This window comes from Dreissena polymorpha, chromosome 7 (genome assembly GCF_020536995.1).
Source record: "Dreissena polymorpha isolate Duluth1 chromosome 7, UMN_Dpol_1.0, whole genome shotgun sequence".
NCBI lineage: Eukaryota > Metazoa > Mollusca > Bivalvia > Myida > Dreissenidae > Dreissena > Dreissena polymorpha.
In genome coordinates, this window is record NC_068361.1 from 84170436 (window position 1) to 84196086 (window position 25651).

Genomic DNA, 25651 nt, shown 5'->3' on the forward strand with positions numbered 1-25651 from the left:
AATGATCATAAACACATACAATAGGCGAAATTCATTGCAGCGTCGCGAGTAATGCAAATTATACCTATATATAGCTTTCGCTAAACATTATTAGCATATGGAAGATAAATACATAGATTTAGCAAAAACGTAGCCTTGCAACTCAGTTTCCGTCTGCAACATATGTATTTGCATTTGTTCCCGCCTTCTCTCCGCTATTTTCGCCCGTATCCGCAATTTTGTTCGTTTAGGTTTGAATTTACGTGTCGAATCATGAATATTAATTTGGTTGTTTTCGTACTTTACCGTACTCGAACCAAAAAAAAAATCGCTATATTGTTTGTTTTCAACCGATTTCAACCGGATTTTCAGTTGTATTCTCAATCAAAACACGTTTTCTTACGATTTTGCCCATATGTATAGCTATGACTTTAAAAGCAGTTATAGAAACTATGTATCGCATGCGTATAACGTAAAGTCATGTTCATAACATGCACACGAATTTTGCTTCTACTAATTATATAACCGCGCCCCCGAAAAGTTTAGCTGGTACCAGTGATTTTCTTGGTTGTGATAATTTCTTAGTGCAAGTATAAATAAGATGGGGCGACCTTATCAGCGATAAGGCCTTTAAAATCAGATGTAAATGGGTAAAGGCATGAATCTTTAATTTTTAATGTGTTCGGAACATCTCTGTAACTAATGGACGATGTTATTATTTACGAATTATAAATAAACGAGTGCATTGCTTGTGCATGGTTAGCCTTCGCTTTTTGGGGGTAATTTCTTTGGGCCAGTATAAAATGGCTATATTGACCTTATGTTCGATATGGAAGTGTAGAATTTATATGATTGCATAACAAAATCAAAATTTGGTTTTTGCTTAAATTTAGCAGTTTCGTTAATAAAAAACTAAACTTTCATTGTGATAATAGTAATGTAGCTCCACAAAATTTACTCAACACCCGTGAATTACATGAGCATAAATTGTACGCATGGATTGTCTTATTTATTAGCATTCAGTGTTTTTTCTGCACGTTTTTTAGACTTCCTGTACCCTCTGAAACAAGAAACCGTCGGAGACGGGTGATGCTCCCCAAAGGATTTTTGTCACAATATTGCACTATATATTCAGATAAAAGGAAACGTCTTGAGGGGCATAACTTTGGACAAAATAATACGATGGATGGTTTAGCAACATAAAAATTTCAAAGGGCCATAACTCTCTAAATAAATCATCTAACCAGAACCCACAAATAACATGCGCATCTCCTCAAGGTAGTTAAGCTTCCCATAAAGATTCATTGAATTCCAGTCAGTAGTTGGGGAGAAATAGCCCCGACAAGAATTGCACTATATGTACAGTTTATAGAAAATTGCAAAGGGCCATAACTCTGTGAAAAATCATCCGACCATAACTGGCTGATAATATTCACATCTCCTCTTAGTAGTGAAGCTTCCCATAAAGTTTCATTGGATTCCCGTAATAAGTTGCTGAAAAATAGCTCGGACAAGAATTGCACTATATGTACAATGGAAAATTTCAAAGGGCCATAACTCTGTAAAATATCAACCGACGAGAACCGGCTAATAATATGCACATCTCCTCTTGGTAGTGAAGCTTCCCATAAAGTTTCATTGCATTCTAGTCATTAGTTGCTGAGAAATAGCACGGACAAGAATTGCACTATATGTACAGTTAATGGAAAATTTCAAAGGGCCATAACTCTGTGAAAAATCATCCGACCAGAACCCGCTGATAATATGCTTCCCATAAAGTTTCATTGAATTCCATATTCGCCTGCCACACATGTACATATTTATTTAAACATTTTACGACAGGTCCTACATAACTTTAGTATCGTTTCCGTTCTTTTGATACATACAACTGAGGGCCATAATTTATTTAGTATCTTTTCCGTTCTTTTGATATATACAATTGAGGGCCATATCTTCAATATAATATACAAATGTCTGCGGTAAGAGAGCTAAAATCTATGCAGGTAGATTCAAAGGAAAAGCAACAGTGCATCGATACATGTTGAGTTTTTTACAAGTTGTGTTTGTCATGTAAAGTTCATAATGTGACAAGTTTAAAGAGCTGATCTATTAACTTAAGCTCTATATTTGACCGAGTGTATTAATGTTTCTTTTTAGTTGTAAATCAAAACTTAGTTCAATATTCTATTAAATCAACTTGAAATATAATATGTCCACGGCAACTTATCCATTTAATGGATCGATGGTTTAAATTAGTTTTGTCTGGGTTCATTTGAAAATATTAAATAGTAGTGAAAGAATATATAATGCCTGAAGTATTAAAACATTGTTATTGCTCTTTGTTTCTGAAAGCGATTGTTCTTTTGGGGCTTAAGAAACAAAAATGTTTTCTTATCATATGCTGATTTTCTTTAGTACAAGTGCGCTTTTGCTGGAAAACACTAAGATATTGTGTTTTGTAGATACGCATTGTGAATGTAAAGTTGAAAAATCAAAAAGGATAAGTCAAGAAAATGAAACTATCCATTCATATGAAGAACAGCTAAAAAGTCGTGTCCGATTCAACGGAAAGGCATCCGTGTTTTGCAGATATTGTATCTCATTAACTGAATATGTTTAGACATGCTTATTTCTGTAATTAAAATTATTTCTTTAAATTGTATATAAGAACGTTAGTAATTCTACCATAAACAATAAGCGAGTATTTGTTCTGGGTAATGGTCTTACAAATATGGTCTTCACTTTTGCGGGGTTGGTGGTTCCTCTGTAAGTGTTAATAACGATTCATCAATTTGCAAATAAGAATACTGTGAATATAATGTGGTAGAAAAATGTTTTCACTGTGGTTAGATAATCGAATTCATTAAATGTACATTTGTGAAAGTCATTTTGGTTAGTAATAGTTATAATGCCATGCATCATTTGTAGTGAAATGTACATCTGAAAAGATTAATTGATTGCTGTTATAATGGCAAATAGCAAACATGAGGTTTTTGTACTTTTAAGCCCTTTTTGTTTGTATTTGTATTGTTTTTAATGGCCTGATGTGGAAAGCCAGTTTGAATGTTTACCCAGTTGACCGTTTGTTACTGGCCAGTTGGTGTGATGTGGATAATCCAGTTGGCTTGTTTGGTCAGTTGTCCGAAATTTCGTCAACGCATATTTACATTGGATTCATATTGGATTATCTAGTTCTAAAGACGTTTTAATTATTGGAGACCATTAAAACAAGAGCTGTTAGAAGACAGCGCGCTCGACTATTCTTGACAGTATAACGTAAGCCATCATGGGTAAATTGTTCATATTCAATAAGGTCAATGTAATATAGTCGTATTCTAAGTGGAAGAGGACCATACTTGAAACATATTGATGGCTTATGTTTTAAAGAAGTTGTACTTTATAGACGATTCTGAGTTCAGGTATATTTTCCACAATCTATTGAATATTTGTCAAGACATAAAACAAACTAAAAATATTTTATTTTAAGTTTGATAGCAATACCTTGGGTGGGATGGTTGGACGGTCCATCAATAATGAAATAAATAAATTTTTGTGTTTTTTTTTGCATGTTTAAAAACAAGAGGACCCAGATGGCCCTAGTTCGCTTACCTTTTTGACAACGCCTTGTTAAGTGCTTACTTAAAAATTCCGTACTCTAGAACATTAGTTCTCTTCTGTTTACTTGTGCAGTGTGAACATATCATTAATTCTGATTGAGTACTGGCCATTTGCATGGGTTTTTTGCAAACATTTGCAAGTAATGCATTTTCTACATGTGTTTACAAGGTTTTTGTAAGATTTGGACCTTGTGATCAAGATTTTGACCCCGATGAATCAATGTCAAACTTTGCCTAGATATCATCAAGAAAAACATCCTGATCAAGTATCATCATTATTGGACCAAAACTATGGCCTCTAGTGTGTTTACAAGGTTTGTGTAAGATTAGACCCCATCGCCTAGATTTTGTCCCCACACTACCAAAACATCAAACTTGACCTAGATATTGTCCAGACAAACATCCTGGTCAAGTTATCATTATTGAACCAAAACTATGGCGTATCGAGTGTTTACGAGGTTTTTGTAAGATTTGACCTGGTGACTTATATTTTGACATCTCATGACCAAACATCAAACTTTGCTTACAAAAATAAATATTATGAACAAGATTCATAAAATTTGAAACAAAATTGTGACCTCTAGAGTGTTAACAAGGATTTTGTATAATATTATGACAATTTTGACAATCTAAGGGCACAAATTCTGGCATTTATTATGCGATTTTGCTCATTATCAAACTAGACTGAGATCTTGTGGCCATATAGCTTCTCAGGAACTTTGATAAAGAGTGATTGAGAAATGTGAATGCTAGAGTGTTTACAAACCAAACGTGGACGGACAAACGGTCGACGGACAAAGACCGATCCTAAAACCTCACCTGAGCAATCAGGTAAGCTAATAAGTGTGTTTTTTTTTCACCGGTCTGAGTCATTTTCCAACCTGTCCGAGATATCAATAAAACCAATGACTTGACTAAATTTCACGATGATTAGGCAAAAAATGTACTTTTAGAATGTTCACAAGGGTTCACTTTAGTCATCTAAGGAAAACTGCCCCCCCCCCTGGCGGCCTTGTTTTTAGACTAATCGGGACAATTTGTTTTAACTCATCTAAGATATAAATAAAACAAATGTTTTCACCAAGTTTCAGGATGATAGGGTAAAAAATGTGACTTCTTTAGTGTTCTCAAGCTTTATTTACTGTACATATATATATATATATATAAGGAAAAGGCGCCACCCCCCCCCCTGGCAGCCATGTTTTTCAACGGACCGGAACCATTCAGAAAACTCAACTCTCGTATCTAGGAAACACATGTTCTGACTAAATTTCATGAAAATTGGGCAAAACATGTGACTTCTAGAGTGTTCACATTGACTTCTAGAGTATTCTCAAGCTTTTTTTACCATATAAATATAAGGAAAAGGCGCCATCCCCCCCCCCGCTTGGCAGCCATGTTTTAACGGACAGGAACCATTTGCAAACTCAACTCTCGTATCTAGGAAACATATGTTCTGACCAAATTTCATGAAAATTGGGCAAACCATGTGACTTTTAGAGTGTTCACATGTTTTCACTATATACAATTAGGGAAAACTGCCCCGCCCACTGGCGGCCATGTTTTTTCATCGATCTGGACCATTTTCGAACTCGTCCGAGATATCAATATACCCAATGTTTTGAATAAGTTTCATGATGATTGGGCAAAAATTGTGACTTCTGGAGTGTTCACTTGGTTTCTTGATAGCCAATTAGGGAAACTGCCCCGCCCACTGGCGGCCATGTTTGTTAACGGACCGGAACAACTTTTGAACTCAACCAACATATCATTAAGACAAATATTTAGACAAAGTTATATGAAGACTGGGCATAAAATGTGACTCCTACAGTGTTTACAATGTTGTTGTTGTTTGACCTAGTGACCTAGTTTTTGACCAAGCATGACCCAGTTTCGAAGATTGGACAAGAAATGTGGCGTCTAGAGTGTTTACAAGGGTTCTCTTTAGCCAAATAAAGAAAACTGGCCCGCCCACTGGCGGCCATGTTTTTCAACAGACCAGAACCACTTTTGAACTCAACCAACATATCATTAAGACAAACATTTTGACAAAATTACATGAAGATTGGGTATGAAATGTGACTTCTACAGTGTTTACAAGGTTTTTCTTTTTTTGACCTAGTGACCTAGTTTTTGACCCAGCATTATTCAGTTTTGAACTCGATCGAGGTATCATTGGGACAAATGTTATGACCAAGTTTCATGAAGATCGGACAAGAAATGTGGCCTCTAGAGTGTTTACAAGGTTTCTCTATAGCCAAATAATGAAAACTGCCCCGCCCACTGGCGGCCATTTTTTTCAACGCACCAAACGCACTTTTGAACTCAACCAACATATCATAAAGACACACATTTTGACAAAGTTAAATGAAGATTGGGCCTGAAATATGACTTCTACAGTGTTTACAAACTTTTTCTTTTTTTTACCTAGTGACCTTGTTTTTGATCCAGCATGACCCAGTTTCGAACTCAATCGAGGTATCAATGGAACAAATCTTTTGACCAAGTTTCATGAAGATCGAACCAGAAATGTGGCCTCTAGCATGTTTACAAACAAATGTGGACGGACGGACGCACAGACGACGGACAAAGACCGATAACAAAAGCTCACCTGATAAGCTTAAAAAAATATTTTTGGGTGGGATGGGGGTGGAAAGGGAGGTATAATGTGGGTGTGTGGTAATTTATTAGATTATCTTTCAACAAGGGACAAAATTGTCACAAAACCAGGTTTTCATTGTGAAAAAAAAATCTGATAAAGGGAGAAAACTCAAACTGAACTTTTGAAATGACAAAAAAAAATTAACCCCCTTTGTAAGTTTTTTTTTTTTTAAATCTATTTTTAGTCGTGGCGACCTTGACATTGGAGATATTGACGTGATTCTTTCGTGGGACACACCGTCCCATGATGGTGAACAAATGTGCCAAATGATTTTAAAATCTCACAATGAATGACATAGTTATGGCCAGGACAAGCTCATTTATGGCCATTTTTGACCTTTGAACTCAAAGTGTGACCTTGACCTTGGAGATATCGACGTAATTATTTCGCGCGACACACCGTCCAATGATGGTGAACAAATGTGCCAAATGATTTTAAAATCTGACGATGAACGACATAGTTATGGCTCGGACAAGCTCATTTATGGCCATTTTTGACCTTTGAACTCAAAGTGTGACCTTGACCTTGGAGATATCGACGTAATTATTTCGCGCGACACACCGTCCAATGATGGTGAACAAATGTGCCAAATGATTTTAAAATCTGACAATGAACGACATAGTTATGGCCCGGACAAGCTTATTCCGCCAGCCCGCCAGCCCGCCAGCCAGCCAGCCAGCCCGCCAGCCCGCCCGCATTCGCCAATCTAATAACCAGTTTTTTCCTTCGGAAAACCTGGTTAAAAATATGAAAAAAGGGAAAACAAATAATTTTGGGGGGAGGGGGATTCTGGGGTGGGGCCTGGTGATTGGTTTGGGTGGAGTCCATTGTGGTATGTCAGGTAAGTGTTGTTTTGTCAATGTGTGCATCAAATCTGATCATAAATAAAGAAGTTATGGCAATTTAAGCAAAAATTATTAATTTGACCTTGAGAGTCAATGTCATTCAAAGGTCAAGGTCAAATTCAACTTGCCAGGTTCAGTATCCTCATAATAATAAGAAAGTATTTGACGTTTGAAAGCAATAGCCTTGATACTTTAGAAGTAAAGTGGATCTAAACACAAAATTTAACAAAATATTCAAAGTCAAAAAAGGGCAATAATTCCGTTAAAATGCGAACAAGAGTTATGCAACTTTTCCTGTACAGTCCACTTATGATATTTAGCGAGTGTTCCAAGTATGAAAGAAATAGCTATGAGACTTTAGGAGTAAAATGAACCAAAACACAAAACTTAACCAAATGTTCAATTATCTAAGTATAAAAGGGGCAAGATTCTGTCAAAATGCAAGTCAGAGTAACATTACTTTGCATGCACAGTCTCCTTATTATAGTTAGTAAGTGTTGCAAGTATGGAAGCAATAGCATTGATACTTTATGAATAAAGTGGACCTAAACACAAAACTTTACCAAATTTTCAATTTTCTAAGTGAAACAAGACATGCGTTCGTCAGAAACACAATGCCCTCTACTGCGCCGCTTTGAAATAAAATTTATATTTATCATTTGGCAGTTATAGAAATCATCTCCCTTTAAAGCTTACTACTTTCCTTGGATTTTGTCCAATCCAACCGGGGTGCGGGGGAGGGGGATCTGTAGACAGTCAAAAATGACCAAGTCAGACATCACTGACAACCAAGGCCTGTGGTTTATCAAAGAGATCATAGCCAGAGTTCATCATGTATCTATGGACATAAGTCCACAGGTATGTAATGAACCCTACCATTTACAAATTAGTTCAGGAAAGAAATGATAATTATATCATTTAAAAAAACTTTGACAAATCAATCATTTGAGTTATAAATAATCAAAATAAAAAATCTGTAAGTAACTGTGAAAAGAACGTAAATTCTTGGTAAGGAAATATATAAACTGAGATTTAATATTATATAAATAACTTCCCTTGAAAATAATTGTCTCTAACACATCTCTATTTTTAGTAGCAAATAATTAAAAGCCACTACCGTGACTGTAGATTCACCACTCAAAATGTGCAGCTCCATGAGATACACATGCATGCCAAATATCAAGTTGCTATGCTCAATTGTCTGCTCTTGTTCATAGATTTGGGTCATGTTGGTAAAGAAGTATGCAAAGTATAAAAGCAATATGTCAAGGGACATAGAAAATATTTGAGGTGGTACGCAAACTTTATCATTTGCACGCTCACGCTAACGCTCACGCCGACGCCGGGGTGAGTAGGATAGCTCAACTATATATATACAATATATATATATATATATTTTATTTTTTTTCATATATAATCGTTTCATTTTCATTTATGAGCAATATGATACTGTTGACTGATAAGTTCATTTATGTAAGATTCCGTTACGGACAAAAAAGTAAATAATTCGGGCACTGATTTTCAAAATATAATTATATAGAAATACATTTATTTTCAACGAAATAACTCAGTAATAGCTGCAACAATAAAATATGGAATATGGTAACAAATACTTCAAAATCACAAACACGTTTTATCGGATATATTTTTTAAGCTGTATAGATGTATTAAAAGGAACACGTCTTAGATGATTTCAAACCATTGGTGATTTTACGAATAAGAAACTCGATCGCTTGATGTTCATTACGTTTGAAAGCGTTTTGATGACATTTTGTTTTTCTTTTGATGGGTGCATAGTGTTCTTGTAAGTTGTATATTGATTTTATTAAACCATGAACTATTAACTTTATTGTGGTCAAAACTCCATATTACAACACATCTTCTTAAACTTTAACTGTGTAGACGCGTTTTCTGGCAAGATGATCGCATTTATGAAGCGTTATTTAGCTTATTCAAAATTACAAGCCATGCTACTTTCTTCAGTCATTATTTCATTCAAACAAAAAAATACACAATGATTTGATAACGACTTAAGCAATTTATGAGATTGAGATTATACACGCTGATTATGATTATAATGTCCAAATTTGAAGCCTTAATAGTATTATACGGAAAAAAAGATAGATACTGACCCTGTTTACCCATCCACAACATGATGTTATACTCGCTACATGTACACACATATTGTACCATTAACGGCACTTGCATCATCAACAATAATGCACTTACTTTTTTCGCATATGAGGTGCATTGCTTCCTTTGTACATTGATCCAGTCTTGCATACGGAATGATGAACATTCTTTCACTGCCCGGAAACATGTCCACTTCACTCACAGAACAAATGTATTTTGTACTACCATTATGTTTGAAGGTGTCCCATTCTCCCGACGCCAACAATAACAGATCAAGACCTTCCAATGTATGACTGTTTCCTTCACTTGTAAGATACACAGCGAGAGCTTGTTTTTCTTTATCAGTCATGAATTTGTAATTCGAATTGTTCCTCAAGATAACAGCCAAATTAAATGGCGATATGTCATTAATTTGGTGTCCAAACAACAAATTCAATGTAAGAAAAACGTGCTCTGGTACCACAACTGGGCTTTGCCCGCAAGAACCGATTGCCTTTCGCACCGCTGCCGTGACATACTCTAATTTGTGAGGAAGGTTTGAAAACGTGGTAAAAAACGCATCCGAAACACGTTTCCAAGAATTAAAGTGTTCACAAAACACAATATTTTTGTCCTCAAACAACTGTAATGCGGTCATAAAAAAAAGTTTCCATTTTTCAAGAACTGTTTCCAAATTGGGAATCCACAAATAAACTCCTTCGACCAAAGACGCCTTGTTTCCATACGTCACCGCATTGCTCATGGATGTATCGAGGGCCTTCTGGAATGCTAAAGGCAGTGCCTCAGTCAAAAGTTTCTCATTCCAAAGAATCTCCTCACTCACGTATTGGTGATCCTGATCGTCGGTTGCCCACTTCAAATGATGTCTGTTCTGGTTAAGTGCAAAGAAACCATTGACATGAAATGGTAAGCCTGTAAGTTTCGTTCCTTCTTTTGGAAGAGGTAAAAAGCAAAATATGTGTCCTTCAACCGCAGTGAATGGCTCAATCTTCGCAGCGACCCCTACACATGGACTTAAACCTAACTTCGGGCTCTGAATAAGCCTCTTGAAATCATTTGACGCATTATGCACTATGTAATAGTTTACAACAAGCCACTGTGTTAACTGCACAGGCCTAGTAGTTGATTCTTCCTTAATCGTCATTTTGAAAATGCTTGCCACATCTTGCTTAGACGATGCACTCTTTATACAAGAGAAAAACGACTGTCTTCTTGTCTGAATTTCTTTCTCATCTTGAATTTGTACTCGTAAAACGTATTCTTCTTTTCCTGACTGTGACATTTTTAACAGGTGTAAACGCACGAGTGATTTAAGGAAGATAAGAATGCTTGATGATTCAGAACTAAGACTACCAAACAACTTTTCGACTTTACCGACATCATAAACATCATCTGAAATGGGCGAAGCTTTTTCCCTAAGAGGAAACCAAAACATTGTTCCGCGAAAGTATCCCCCCTTTTCAACAACGGATTTATTAAATTCATATTTTCCCTCAAGTGCACGCAAAACATCGCTCGTGTCGATGCCGTCAGTGTCATTAAGTTCAGCAATATTAAATATTGCATTAACCTTATTTGCAGGTCCCAGGGGATCGATAAGAAGCATTGTATTGCCACTTACAACACACGGATAGTCTGTAAAGTAAAGTACGTATAGACAACCTTTGTTAGAAAGACGGATGCATATAAAGTAAAAAGGTCTGAACTTGTTTAATTAGGGAATGTACAGAGTTAAAAACAACGAAACGGGCGATGGCTATTTAATGATTTGATTACATATTTTATCAAGAAGCGATTGTTGTTTACTTGCTCAGGTCATTTAAGAGCCATTGAAACAAAATATCCTTTTATATATAAATATATATGCTAATTGTCACATCAGTTCTGATAAGTAATACTTAATAATTAAAAGACAGTCATGTTAAATCGAAATATTAACTTTTATTTTTAAACTATTGACTCGTGTTTAAAAACTGTATCTATAAAATATGTAATATAAGCAGTATAATAACTGTTTTATAGATACGCTTTAGCAGTACCTGTCATATGGAAAACAGATTTGAATCCCAGTCCAAATCGTCCAACTTTGAGACTGTCTTCTTCCTTGACGCTGCTGTATATCATCCGAATTCCTCTCCAGTCTTCTTCTGTGAACTCGGCGTCATTGTAAATACAAAGGGCTGGTGCCTACAATGAAAATCATACATGAATATACAGTTGTGCCCTTCTTAACGCAATTTACGTTGTGCATTTACCCGTAAGCTGAAAAACACTACATTAAAACATTTAAACATCTTTCCCCGACGTACAATTATTATGTATATATACGGTGAAGTTTATTTATCATGGGGCATCTTCGCTTAAACGGTCTATGGCGAAGAAGATATTTATGATCATACCAAGACTTTTTAATTCAGTTAAGTAGCGAGACGAAGCTATCGTAGAGAGAATTTCCCGTGTTAGTTAATGCCGTTTTAAATATCAAGTCACGGCGTTAACCTACTCACATTTCCATGACAAGCGTAGTCCAGATGAGCGCCATACCGATAGTAAGCGCCAATTTTATGTCAGTATATTTCATTCGAATTAAATCAGAGGTAGTGATCAATAAAAAAATGTATGACCAATACCAACACAAGAAATTTGCATAGGCCGTGATGAAAAGGTAACGAACATGATTGTCGGTCAAGCGCTCTACAGACTGAGCTAGCACAGCCCAGCGATACAAGCACTCTATCGACTGAGCTAGCTAAGCCCAGCGATACAAGAGCTCAACCGTTTGAGCTTGCACAGTCCTGCGATACAATCAGATAGGTACATATTTTTACTATCTATAGTAACACAATGATGTCGCGATTTATTCGTATCCGGCGGGCGAATATAATAATATCGACCCGCCTTGCCGGGCCGATTTTTCCTATCTGAACAGAATCGGATAGCGCGGCTTATACTTAACAAAATGGCGTCCAAATCGAGTCGAAGCCAACGTTGAACAATAAAATCAAGCCACAAATCTACGAAGGAATAGAACATTGAGATATAAAGGAGCACACAATTGAAATAATTAAACTTTCGATTGAAACTAAAACCGTACTGTAGATTAGAATTACACTCTTTGAGATTTAACACAAGTCAACAAAGCACATACTTTAGTAAACGACACGCTTATCTCAATGACAACTTTGATCCAATACTTTTAACAATACAATTACAACAATATATGCAATTCCATTTTCCGTTCTTCCATCCATTCATCTAAATTTGTTTTAAACCACACTATTATTTGGAAACGTTTATATCGAATGCTAATCATACTGACCAACGATTTACGTATGACCGGTCGGAGCGATTTATTGTATTCCTTTTGAAGATTTTCCACTTATGTATGATCAACACACAATCCGAAATTACATGTCGATGCTTTTTAAATAGACCACCACGTGCGAATTGTCGTCCTAAAAATCAAGAGCGTCTACCTTAAACTGTTGTGTTTCGTCACAGAACAGCTGATTCAAGCGATACAAGCACTCTATTAACTGAGATAAATGAGTCCAATGACACAAGCGCACTACCAACCGAAATAGCTTAGCCCAGTTATACAAACATTCTACCAAATGATATAGCTAAGTCCAGCGATATAAGCACTCAACCAATTTAGATAGCTGAATGCAGCGATACAAGCGCTCTACCAACTGAGATTGGTGAGTGCAGCGATTCAAGCGCTCTACCAACTGAGATAGCTGAGTGCAGCGATACAAACGCACTACCAACCGAGATAGCTGAGCCCAGTGATACAAACATTCTACCAACTGATATAGTTGAGTCCAGCGATACAAGAACTCAACCAATTTAGTGCAGTGATACAAGCGCTCTACCAACTGAGATAGCTGAGTCCAGCCATACAACCGCTTTACCAAATGAGCTGAGCCCAACCATAGAAGCGCTCTACCGACTTAGATAGCTGAGTCCAGCCATACAAGCGCTCTACCAATAAAGATATTTGAGTGCAGCCATACAAGCGCTCTACCAGCTGAGATAGCTGCGACTTCTCTCTCTCCCCAACTAAAGCTCAATAGCACGTAAATATTGAATGAGTTTCAGTTAAAACTAAAATGTGTCCATTGAGTAAAGATACGTTAATTAGAAAGTTGTGCTGGGACATTCTTCGCTTCAAAATGCAGCCTAAATGCGCGCAAGGACCTACTTTACTTACGAGTCCAGCGGTACAAGCTTTCAATAAACTAAGAGTTCGATGATATAAGCCCTCTACCGACTGATCAAGCTGAGTCCAGTGATACAAGCGCTCTACCAACTGAGACAGCTGAGTAAAATGATACAAGCGCTCTACCATCTGAGAAAGCCGAGTCCGATGATTCAAGTGCTCTACCAACGGAGATAGATGAATCCGGCGATACAAGCGCTCCACAAACAGAGATAGTTGAATCCAGTGATACAAGCAGTCTACCAATTGAGAAAGCTAAGTCGAGTGATACAAGCACTTTACCAACTGAGAAAGCTGAAACTAGCGATACAAGCGCTCTACCAACTGAGATAGCTGAGTCCGGTGATAAAAGCGCTCTACCAACTGTGCATGCTGAGTTCAGTGATACACGCGCTCCAACAACTTAGACAGCTTAGTCCGGTGATATAAGCGGTCTAACGCTGTACCAACTGAAATAGCTGAGTGCAACAATACAAGCGCTCTACCAACTGAGATAGCTGAGTCCGGCGAAACATGCTCTAAACCAACTGAGCTAGCTGAGTCCAGCGATACAAGCGCTCTATCGACTGAAAGGGTTGAGTCCAGTGATACAAGCGCTCTACCAACTGAGATAGCTGAGTTTGGCGATACATGCGCTCTACCAACTTAGATAGCTGAGTCCGGCGATACATGCGCTGTACCAACTGAGATAGCTGAGTCCGGCGATACATGCGCTTTACCAACTGAGACAGCTGAATCCGGCGATACAACTGCTCTATAAACTTAGAAAGCTGAGTCCGGCGATACAATCGCTATACCAACAGAGATAGCTTAGCCCAGGCATACAAGCATTCTACCAACTGCGATAGCAGTGAAACACGCGCTCTACCAACATAGACTTATGGGTGCAGTTGTATAACCTTACATATCTGATTGCTAAGCACAGTGATTCAAGCGCTTTATCAACTAAGATAGCTGAGTGCAGCCGTACTAGTACTCTACCTATTCAGATAGCAGAGTCCGGAAATACAAGCGCTCTACTAACTGAGATAGTCGAGTCAAGTGAAACAAGCGCTCTACCAACTGAGATAGCTGAGTCAAGTGAAACAATCGCTCTACTAAATGAGATAGCCGATTCAAGTGAAACGAGTGCTCTACCATCTGAGAAAGCTGAAACCATTGAAAGAAGCGCTCTACCAAATCAGATAGCTGAGTCCGGCCATACAAGCGATCTACTAACTAAGATAAATGGGTGCGGCAATTCAAGCGCTTTACCAATGGGGAAAGCATAGTCCAGCGAAACATTTGCTCTTCCGACCGAGATAGTTGAATCCAGTGATACAACCGCTCTACCAACCGAGGTAGTTAAGTCCAGTGATACAAACGCTATATCAACCAAGATAGTTATGTCCATTCTCACAAGTCAAGTCAAGTCAACAGTTTATTAAAGAAACAGAGGCCTCCGGCCCAAAATACATATCATGCAATGTACAGGAATTGCAAAGTTGTGTGCTAGTGGTATTATTCAGATGTAAATGTTAGCACATGTATCTAGTCCCTTTTCCAGAATTCTTCGGAACGAAAAGATACACTGCAGATTTTCTACATACATATCATGTAATATATATAAAGTACAAAGTTACGTATACCAACAGAGATAACTGAATGCAGCCACAGAAGCAATCTACCAACTGAGATAGCCGAGTCGAGTGAAACAAGCGCTTTACCAACTGCGAAATACGGGACCCGTGATACAACTGCTCAACCAACTGAGATAGCTGAGTGCAACGATACAAGCGCTCTACCAACTGAGATAGCTGAGTCCGGTGATACATGCACTCTACCGACTGAGATAGCTGATTGCAGCCATACAAGCGCTCTACCGATTGAGATGGCTGTGTCCAGCGATACAACCGCTCTGCCAACTGAGATAGCTAAGTCAAGCCATACAAGCACTGAACCAACTGAGATAGCTGAGTCCAGCGATACAAGCGCTCTACCGACTGAGATAGCTAAGTCCATCCATACAAACGCTCTATCAACTGAGATAGCTAAGTACAGCCATACAAGCACTAAACCAACGGAGATAGCTGAGTCCAGCGATACAAGCGCTCTACCGACTGAGATAGCTGACTTCAGCCATACAAGTGATCTACCGACTGAGATAGCCGAGTCCAGCAATACAAGCGCTGAGATAGCGAAATCCATCTATACAACCTCTCTACCAACTGAGATAGCTAAGTCACGCAAAACAAGCACTGAACAAACTGAGAAAGCTGAGTCCAGCTATATAAGCGCTTTTCCAACTGGGAAAGCTGAGTCCGGCGATACAAGCGCTATACCAACTGAGAAAGTTGAGTCCAGCGATACAAGCGCTCTACCAACTGAGATAGCTGAGTGCAGCCACGTAAGCGCTCTACCAACTGAGATAGCTGAGTCCGGTGATACTAGCAGTCTACCAACTAAGATAGCTGAACCGAGTAAGACAAGCAGTCTACAATCTGAGAAAAGCTCAGTCCAGCGATACAACAAGCGCTCTACTGACTGAGAAAGCTGAGTCCAGCGATACAAAATAATGTTCAGGGTGATATCAACAGAATAAAGTATAATATAAATGACGGAAATGAGTACCAACATTTGTTTAATTAAATTATTTAACAAGAAGAAAAAGCTTGAAATGTACCACAATAACTTCCGAAATAAAACTGCACTAGAGTGATGTCTCATTAGAGTATAAGTGCTATGACATTATTTAAAACAACGTGATGCGACTGTTCAATAGAAATTTGTCTCCATGTTATCTCAGACTTATGACTTAGACTTAATGATAAAATGTTAAGGCAGTTATATAACTGATATTTAAAACGAACGATCGTTGTTGAACGGAGAGTCTAAATTCAATTACTTAACACGTGACATAACAACCATAACAATATATTCGCCAATATAGTTTGATGAAAATGTGATGTGCATGTAAATAACGATTGTCTGATTTTACTCAAACAAGAGCTCCGCGGTCGGAGACATATGCCCCCACCCCAAATGACCACAATTTCAAAAGGGGCCATATCATGTTCGATGCCAATGCACATGTAAAGTATCAAGCCAAACGGTCCATTCCTTGACGAGATATTGATCGGAAACTATTTTCATACTTAGTGTGAAAGTGACCTTGACCGTGTGACCCCAATTTCATTAGGGGCCATCTACTGCCCAACGCCAATGCAAATGGGAAGAATCAAGCCAATCAGTCACTCCATTAACAAGTTAATAATCTGAAATAATTTTCACTCTTAATGTGAAAGTGAAATTGACCTTTGACCTAGTGACCCAAATTACAACAGGGGTCATATACTGTCCAAGGTCAATGCACATCGTAAGTATCAAGCCAATCGGCGATCAGTTTACGAGGTTTTGATAAGAAACGATTTCACACTTAGTGTGACAGTGACCTTGACCTTTGACCTATTGACCCTAATTACAATAGGGGCCATCAACTGTCCAAAGCCAATGCACATTGGAAGTATCGAGCCAATCGGTCCCGTTCACAAGTTATTGATCGGAAACACTTCACTCTTAATGTGACAGTGACCTTGACCTTTGACCTAGCAGTTATTTGTTCGCTTTATATTTTACAGCTTGTGCCTTTTTGATTGGGAAAAAAAGAGCGATATACCATGAAATTGGGGAAAATGAACAGTATTAATATGATTATAAATTACAGTATACTCATTGTTTATAAGTGCATGTTAAACTGCATTCTAAAATATATGTTACAACGTGGCAGGGAATTAAATTGCTGTATAATAAACTCGATAAACCAATTATTGAGTTTATTGTAGAAGTTTTGCATATTTTGGGGGACATTATGGTCAGATATTTTTTTTGAGGGGGGGGGGGGGGGAGATGTTACTTTTTGCCATTGGCAAACAGCCGTTTTTACTTTTTGGGAAACAGCGTGTAAGAGGCTGGAATTTTGGGCAAACAAATCACTGCCTAGTGACCCTATTTCAATTAGAGTCATCTACTGGCAAAGGCCAGTGCACATGGGAATAAGCAAGCCAATTGGTAAATCCGTTCACAAGTTTTTGATCGGAAACGAACTGGTCTACCGACAGACAGACAGACCGACTGACATCCAGCAAAACAATATACCCCCTCTTCTTAGAAGGGGGACATAATCAAATGTTTACTTAAACAAGTTTGGAACATTGTTGAATAAATATATGCGTTATGTTACATTTAAGTCATGGCGCTTTGTTTGAGAGCATTGGTCGTTCGACTTGATCAAAATAATTAACAAAACGGCACTTATTTTCAAAATATTGAAGCGACGGTAATTGCTCTTGTGTTCCTTAGTTCCCCTCTTTCAGATCTACCCAAATATGAAATTTCAAACTGATACCTGTACTTTTGTTTTACAGATATTATCTATACACAATTTAAATGTAAGAATATACAAAGATATTTAAAAAATCCTTTAAAAAATATAGCAGGAAAAATGTATGGTTATTGTTCAATGCTGTTTTCCCTTATGCTATCTGTTTTCTCGTGAAGTGTGTGTATTTAAATTATTCTGAGGTCCTTCCGCGCCTGCAGTATGTGAAGTCTCGGAAAGTGTCCTAACACCAATGCCCATTTACACAATTTAAGCTGAAATTTCCAGCAATATGTTTTTTTTTCTAAAAGCGTTTAAATTTTGATTTAAGCTTTTGCTTTATGGAGAAGCCGGAATCAAAACTCGTCGCCTTTGTGGGAAGCGTATCAAAGTTCCCAAAATGTTTAACGTTTAAACCTTCTAGAATACGAGTTATGCCCTGGACAAACAATCTTTCTGTCGGACGGTCTGGCAATACCAATCTAAAATTTACCTTATACAAGTACATATAAGTACTGTTATCAATTGTTTGCAAACACGAATACTGTCTTGAATGTATTCTCAATATACAATAAGAAACAGTAAATATCAAACCATTTCAAACCTGAAAGAATTTCGTAAACTCTGCAGATTCGTCCGTTAAATTTCTGTTAATCCTCCTGCTTTCAAGCATAATCTTCAACTCCGACGCACCCGCATCATCGGCATTTTGAATCAATTCCTTAAAATCAGAAAAGCGATATTTCAAAGCAATACCTCAAAATCTAAAAATGGCATTTTGAATCAATTCCATTATATCAGAAAAGCGACATTTTGTATAAATTCCTCAAAAATCAGGACAGCCTCACAATCAATAAATTCATTAAAATAATCCAAGCAAAATATTGAATGAATATTGAATATTGAATTCCTAATAATAAGAAAAACCGAATATTGAATCAAGTAATTATATTTAAACGTGCCGAATTTTGAATAAATGCGTTTACATTAACCAGGCATCATTTTGAAAGCAAATATAAAACAAGTTTTAATAGAACAGAACAGAATATATTTTTTTTCGACCTAAGCATATATACAGCGCATCGTCATAAACATACATATGCAATAACAGCATGCGTTTAAATTAAAAACAAAACAAACATTAGTTCGAAGAAATATCAATTTAAAAAGGAACGAAATACAGCATGTTGTAGTGAGAATGTCACATGGATGAGGTTAATACATAGTGATCACATAATGTAACAAGAGCACCGCATAACGGGTGCCACGCTCGGCTGCGAAAGCTTGTCAGAATTTATTTTAGAGGTCACAGTGACCTTGACCTTTGACCTAGTGACCCAACAAGAGATGTGTTTGTCAGAAACACAATGCCCCCTACTGCGCCACTTTGAAATAATTTTTTTTAATTATTTGGCAGGTATAGACATCATCTCCCTTTGAAGCTTTATTACTTCCCCATGGATTTTGTCCAATCCAACCGGGGGGAGGTCTGTAGACAGTCAAAAATGACCAAGTCAGACATCACTGACAACCAAGGCCTGTGGTTTATCAAAGAGATCCTCACGTATGTATGGGCATAAGTCCACTGGTATTTAACGGAAACTAGCATTCACAAATTAGAACAGGTAAGAAATGATTATTATATCAAGAGATGTGTTCGTCAGAAACGCAATGCCCCCTATTGCGCCGCTTTGAAATAAAATTGCTATTTATCATTTGGCAGGTATAGAAATCATCTCCCTTTAAAGCTTATTACTTCCCTTGAATTTTGTCTAATCCAACCGATGGGGGGGAGGGTCTCACAGTCAACTATGACCATGTCAGACATCACTGACAACCAAGGCCTGTGGTTTAAAAGAGATCATAGCCAGAGTTGATCATGTATCTATGGACATAAGTCCACAGGTATGTAATGAACATCAAAGAAATTATAATTATATCATTAAAACAACTTTGACAAATCAACCATTTGAGTTATTAGTTTGAGTTTTGAGTTATAAATAATCAAAATAATAAATCTGTACAGTAACTTTGAAAAGAAATTCAATTCTTGGTAAGGAAATATATAATATGAGATTTATAATAATATTAATTACTTCCCTTGAAAATAGTTGTCTCTAACAAATCTCTATTTTTAGTAGCAAATAATTAAAAGCCACTACCGTGACTGTGATTGACCACTCGAAATGTGCAGCTCCGTGAGATACACATCCATGCCAAATATATAAAGTGGCTATGTTCAATATTGAATAATTATCTCCCTTTTAAAAGCGTATTACTTCCCTTAAATTTGTATTTTTTACCGTAGACCGTAAAGGATGACCTTGACCTTGACCTTTCACCACAATGTGTTTGTCAGAAACACAATGCCGCCTACTGCGCCGCTTTGATTTATTTAACCAAAATATATACGTGGGCAGGTCAGATAACTATGTCCATTTATAGCTTATTACTTCCCCTGACTTTGTTTTTTCGACCCTAGACCTTGAAGGATGATGTTCACCGTGAAATTTTACCACTCAAAATGTGCAGCTCCATGAGATACACATGCATGCCAAATATCAAGGTGCTATCTTCAATATTTAAAAAGTTATGGCCAATGTTAAGGTTTTAGCACGACGCCTACGGCGGACGGCGGACGACGAGCTGGCTATGACAATAGCTCGGGTTTTCACCGAAAACAGCTTCGCTAAAAATGTAGTTTAATAATTGCAACACGTATAACATTATTCTAAGCTTATTGTCTTTGTGTAAAATATACAATTTATCCTACAAACATAAAACAATTTCACGCATTTTAAACAGAAAATGGCTATTTTTCTTAACACTATTTTATTTGAACTATTAAGTAGTTCGAAAAACTTGAACATATTTGGGCGAGATCTATAATTTGGTATTGATTTATTCCTAAAATCGCCATTGTAATGCTATTTAATAACAAAGTTATATTCATCCTAGATATCATTTAGGTTGCATTAAAAAATAATATTGTATTACAATTAGATATATTAGTTATCCGATTTATGTTTCCGTCCAGCATTGTTTTTTAAATAGATGTGAATTGACGAAAACAATTAATTTTAATTGCATAATTCGACGTTCGAGTAAATGTAAAAAGAAGTAACATGCGAATCTTAAGTGGTATTTTATAAAGTGTAATTTTGAACAAAAATAAAGAAAAATTATTTGAGTGAAGGTCCCTACTTTAAGAATCTGTCCGCCGTCTGGGTACTCTGACAGAATGCCTCTGAGCTGTTTGATAAGAGGCGGCTGCTCCATACCGGAGAATTCCGGCCTCCGTTTCCTTGGCCTTCCGCTCGAAGATGCTTTGATACAATTTGACAATATAGAGACGAGACGATGATGTGCATTGGATTGTTCACATCTATTTAGTTTTTTTTTAAATAAATGCATAATTTGAAACTATTACGTTAAATCAACCACCTTTAAAACGTATTATAAACAGAATGTTCCATTTTGAATACAGCCAATAATAAGTTGTAATTTGGGTCACTAGCTGGTAAGTCAAGGTAAGAACAACAGTTAAGAATTGTAGGAAAGTATGCGATTAAAACAGATACTACATGCTATGTAGTATATTCACTTACTAAATAACGCATCATGCTTATGATATATTTCAGATAATTAGATAATTACATGTATGTACAAAAACTAGTTATACTACGTTTAACTTACCCATGTTTACGAGTGCAGTGTGTCTGGTATTGTTATACGCTCATGAAGTTCATTCTGTAAAACAAAAGACAAACAGTGCTTCATTAAGCATGACATAGAAAAACGACAATAATCTAGTTGGTGATTTGTAATAGCGTGTTAACTAGTTTAGACAAATAAGAAAACAATCCATTCTTTTATGTGCTAAGCAATTTGTTACTGTCTGAAAACAAGACATCTGTCAGCAAAACGACGAGCCAGTTCTTAGAATGCGTATGGTTCACAGTGCATTTGTTTCAGTTTAGAGACAGTTTTTAGTTGTTCATGTCATTTGTATCTTACTTCTTGTAAGGCAACTGTTTGTTTTGCATGTTATTTCGCGTAAGTGCGCATTAGACTTCATTGAAAAATAATATCAATGAATGATTGGGAAATATGCAGATACGTTCACGTGTGTGTTGATATAATACCTTATGCTTTATAAATACTATGACAGCGATATTTTATATTTGGGTATAACAACTAAGATACTAAAGAAATTGTACACTTCTAATATTTATACACAGAACACGCCGTAAAAATACTTGTTTTGTGACCACGCCCCATGACAAAAATATCATCAAATCTTCCGTATATAAAAAAATAGATTGGAGTCATGTAAGAACCAATTAAGGTTACTGCATTAAATTAAAGCAGATCTAACTAATAATCAAATTCAGCATCAGGCTTGTTCTACCAGGGATCATGGTTTCTTCTCTATATTCTATATTCTCAAAAGATAAAACTTTGAAAACATTAAATGTTTTGAAACACTACATGACATAATCGAAAACTTTAATCAAAGCATTATATAGAATTATTATCGACCGCCCTTTGTTATTGATTTTGATATCAAACCCGTTGATGATACACTTATAAAGCTATTGAAAAAATATCGATCACATTTTTAATGTTGCTAAATATAAATGCTTTATCACAATATTATATTATTGTTTATTCATGATTGTGCAAGCGTGAGTCTTTGGTCTCTGATATAGAACTGTTCTAGATCGCTAGCTAACGTGGTATAGGTTTGACTAGTGGTTGATAATATATTTTCCCCTTACAACACATTACAGAAATTATCAGGCTGTTACAAAATTCAGAATGAGTAACGAGAGCATTTGTTTGTAATGAAATAAAAATACTCGAACCATGGAAACGACACGGGAGCAGGGTTTTAACGTTTTCATTATTAATTTCTGTTATATTTAAATAGTTTAGCAATCGGAATTTGGGTCTGCATGTGAGCTACCTGAAACAAAATATCAATCCAAACTTTAACTATTAAGGCTGTGTCATTTTCTATGCTTAGTATAGGTGACAGAGAAACAACCAAAATACAATCCTGGGCTAAATCATCATGCAAGGTTGCTGTATCCAACGTTTAATCAAGATTGGTCGAAGAAAACTGAAGTTATTTACCGAAAACAGCCTGTTTGACGGAGCCCGCACCAACGATCGCCCGCTCTCTCGCCATACCTTTAATTTTATTACCAGGATTTTAAACTTCAAACCCTGATATTTAAAGACTTTAGTCGCAGCTTTAATGCAATCTATCTAGATTTTACAGATACGTTATTATTTACCAAGCATTTAACAGGCAATTAAATGGATTTTTTTATAAATGGATGTATGTAAAAATTGTAGGGATCTTTAAGGGCAGTGCCTGTATTAATACTCACATCTATTGATAAATACTCATACTATAGTGTAAATATGTACTGTTAATTGACATTATGATCAGTGACAATATCTGATTATCATGGATCAGTGAGATTTTAAATTGAAATAATAGTTTCATTGTACAAACTTGGAAATCTGATTTTAAAAGGTTATTGTAACATTTTATCCAAGATTAGATTATCACCATTAACAGTTCACTCATGGTCTGACCATGGCTGATAAAGGCTCTTTTAAGACATTTATTATCTTAGGCGCTAGGGCCACAATATACAAATTTCAGTTTTTTGAACTGGAAATCTTATGGCATTTTTTTAGATAAGGTTAAGGGTGGTAATCTAACTTTAAAAATGTAAAAAAGAAAGTTTTGTAAAGCAAAATGTCACTTATAATTCATAAAATTAATGACCAATATTATGATTGTGCTTTTAATTTACATTGAACATTGTGAAAATTGTATTATATTGGAAGAGACTTTAATAAATAATAAATATATAGTCATTTCCCCACCTGTTCCTTAAATGTTGACTAAAACTAATCAATTATTCTGGCATTACACTGACAAAAGTGCGAAACAATTAGGAAATAAACGGCCCCATTTTTGTTGTCGTACGATTGATCTTTATCTCATACGATGGCCCATTACACCCTATAATAAACTTCATAGGGTTATAGGGGTAATTACCGCATAAGCGGTCACCGTCTATTATTATATTGAAAAATCGATTAAAAAAGTGTAACAAAAACAAATAATCAGAGTGACAATTAGAGCAGAAATATGACTTAGACCAAATGTTACTGTTTAAATGTGAAAGCGTTAATTTCAATTTAGATCTTTTATGTTCAGATGTTTGATTCATTTTTCTCTTTCATGTTAATATATGTGGTTAGTTTGCTTAACTTCATAACTCTGAAAGATTTATGTTGCATTCTGTTTCGATGATGTTGGCATTATATATGCCAATTAAAGCTATTTGTGTTGTCATGTGTAAATTTTATAAATGAAGTGAATCTTATTTTGGCCTTTGAAGTTTCTTCTCGTACTTTATATTACTGTGAAATTTATACAAGTAACAATGCAATTAATTGTATGTATTTTGTCCCGTTAATTAAATAATTGGCAATCGAATAATAACGGGGCATATAACGTTATTTACTTCGCAAAAGGCGATTACGTTTTGGGAAACACCTAATATGTATCTTAAGTTACGATTTGATTATATTGCCCATTTGCAGTAGTTTACGACGTTGTTGTTTCTTTAAGTTTAAATCATGAACATTTGAATGGCATATTTACTCGAATTATAGACATGTATTAAAGCAATACATATTTCATCTATTCACTTACAAATTTATCTATTTATATATATGAGAACTCGAAATTTAAAGACCTTTACAATACACGCCTCCAGTTGATTTGTACTAACGTTTGAAACATCGGGCACTTACAAGACAATTTTACTACACTTCAGTACATACCAGATTCGAGAACGCGCATGCTTTTAATGATTACAGCGTTCTTTGTGTACATTAAATACATAACGGTTAAACTACGTTCGCTATTTACCGCCTGCAAAACGTATTTATGAAAAATAAATACTTCGCTAAACGTTATATGAAAAGAAACATCATTTTTATAAATTCTAACAGCTTAAACCGACAATAGGCCACTTGAAGGAAAATCTCACAAATTTGTCAATATACTAGTAATCGATATATCAAATCGAAGATTAATTTCCGTAAACAGAAACTGATATAGTTTACTTCAACACAGTCTTTGTGTATGTTTGTTGCCGTTAACTTCCGTAATGACAAATGCCAGTTTATACACACTTGAAAGTATGTGCTTAATCTAATATTCATATCGATTAGTTGATGTAAGAAGTGCAACTAACAAGATCGTATTCGATTGTATTTTATATACATAAACAGATACACAGTACAACACTAACATAACATACAGTCCGCATAGCATAATTTGCATACACACGCATTAGTAACAGCGTTCCACAAATGTATATTTACCGCATGTGCATAATAAATAATATGCAACTTTACTAGTGAGTGTAAGAGTCACTTTGGCGAACTCATCAGAACAATATGAAAGTGCCTTCACATGTATAGCTATAAATAACGAGATAAAATGAAGACAAAAATAAACTGTTCTCAAGCATTATTATTTCCACACACACAGCTTCGTTATAATATGTTTCTAGGCCATAAAACAATATCATTTATACTGTATATAATACTACGTCATACACAAATATGCGCATGGATTTAATCCAAACAATTTAAACACATCTACACACATAAAGACAGTACCTTTCATGCAACGTTCCCTCGCATTTCAACACATCGACTGCACTCAAGCAATGTGTTTCAGCATGGTGAACATATCGCACAGGCGTGAAAGAGTGACCTTCATTTTTAAAAAAC

General features: G+C 36.2%; 1 protein-coding gene across 1 annotated transcript in view; it reads right to left on the bottom strand.

The window, feature by feature from the left end:
• The window catches only part of LOC127837732 (sacsin-like), a 48324-nt gene extending 22673 nt beyond the window's left edge, over nucleotides 1-25651 (bottom strand). The window contains exons 1-6 of the mRNA XM_052365044.1: nucleotides 25538-25651; nucleotides 21512-21565; nucleotides 21020-21141; nucleotides 18420-18536; nucleotides 11276-11423; nucleotides 9333-10871 (exon numbers count right to left, since the gene is read on the bottom strand). Coding sequence (XP_052221004.1) covers nucleotides 9333-10871; nucleotides 11276-11423; nucleotides 18420-18536; nucleotides 21020-21141; nucleotides 21512-21515 — 1930 coding nt within the window. The 5' untranslated portion in view covers nucleotides 21516-21565; nucleotides 25538-25651. The remainder of the gene's footprint in view (nucleotides 1-9332; nucleotides 10872-11275; nucleotides 11424-18419; nucleotides 18537-21019; nucleotides 21142-21511; nucleotides 21566-25537) is intronic.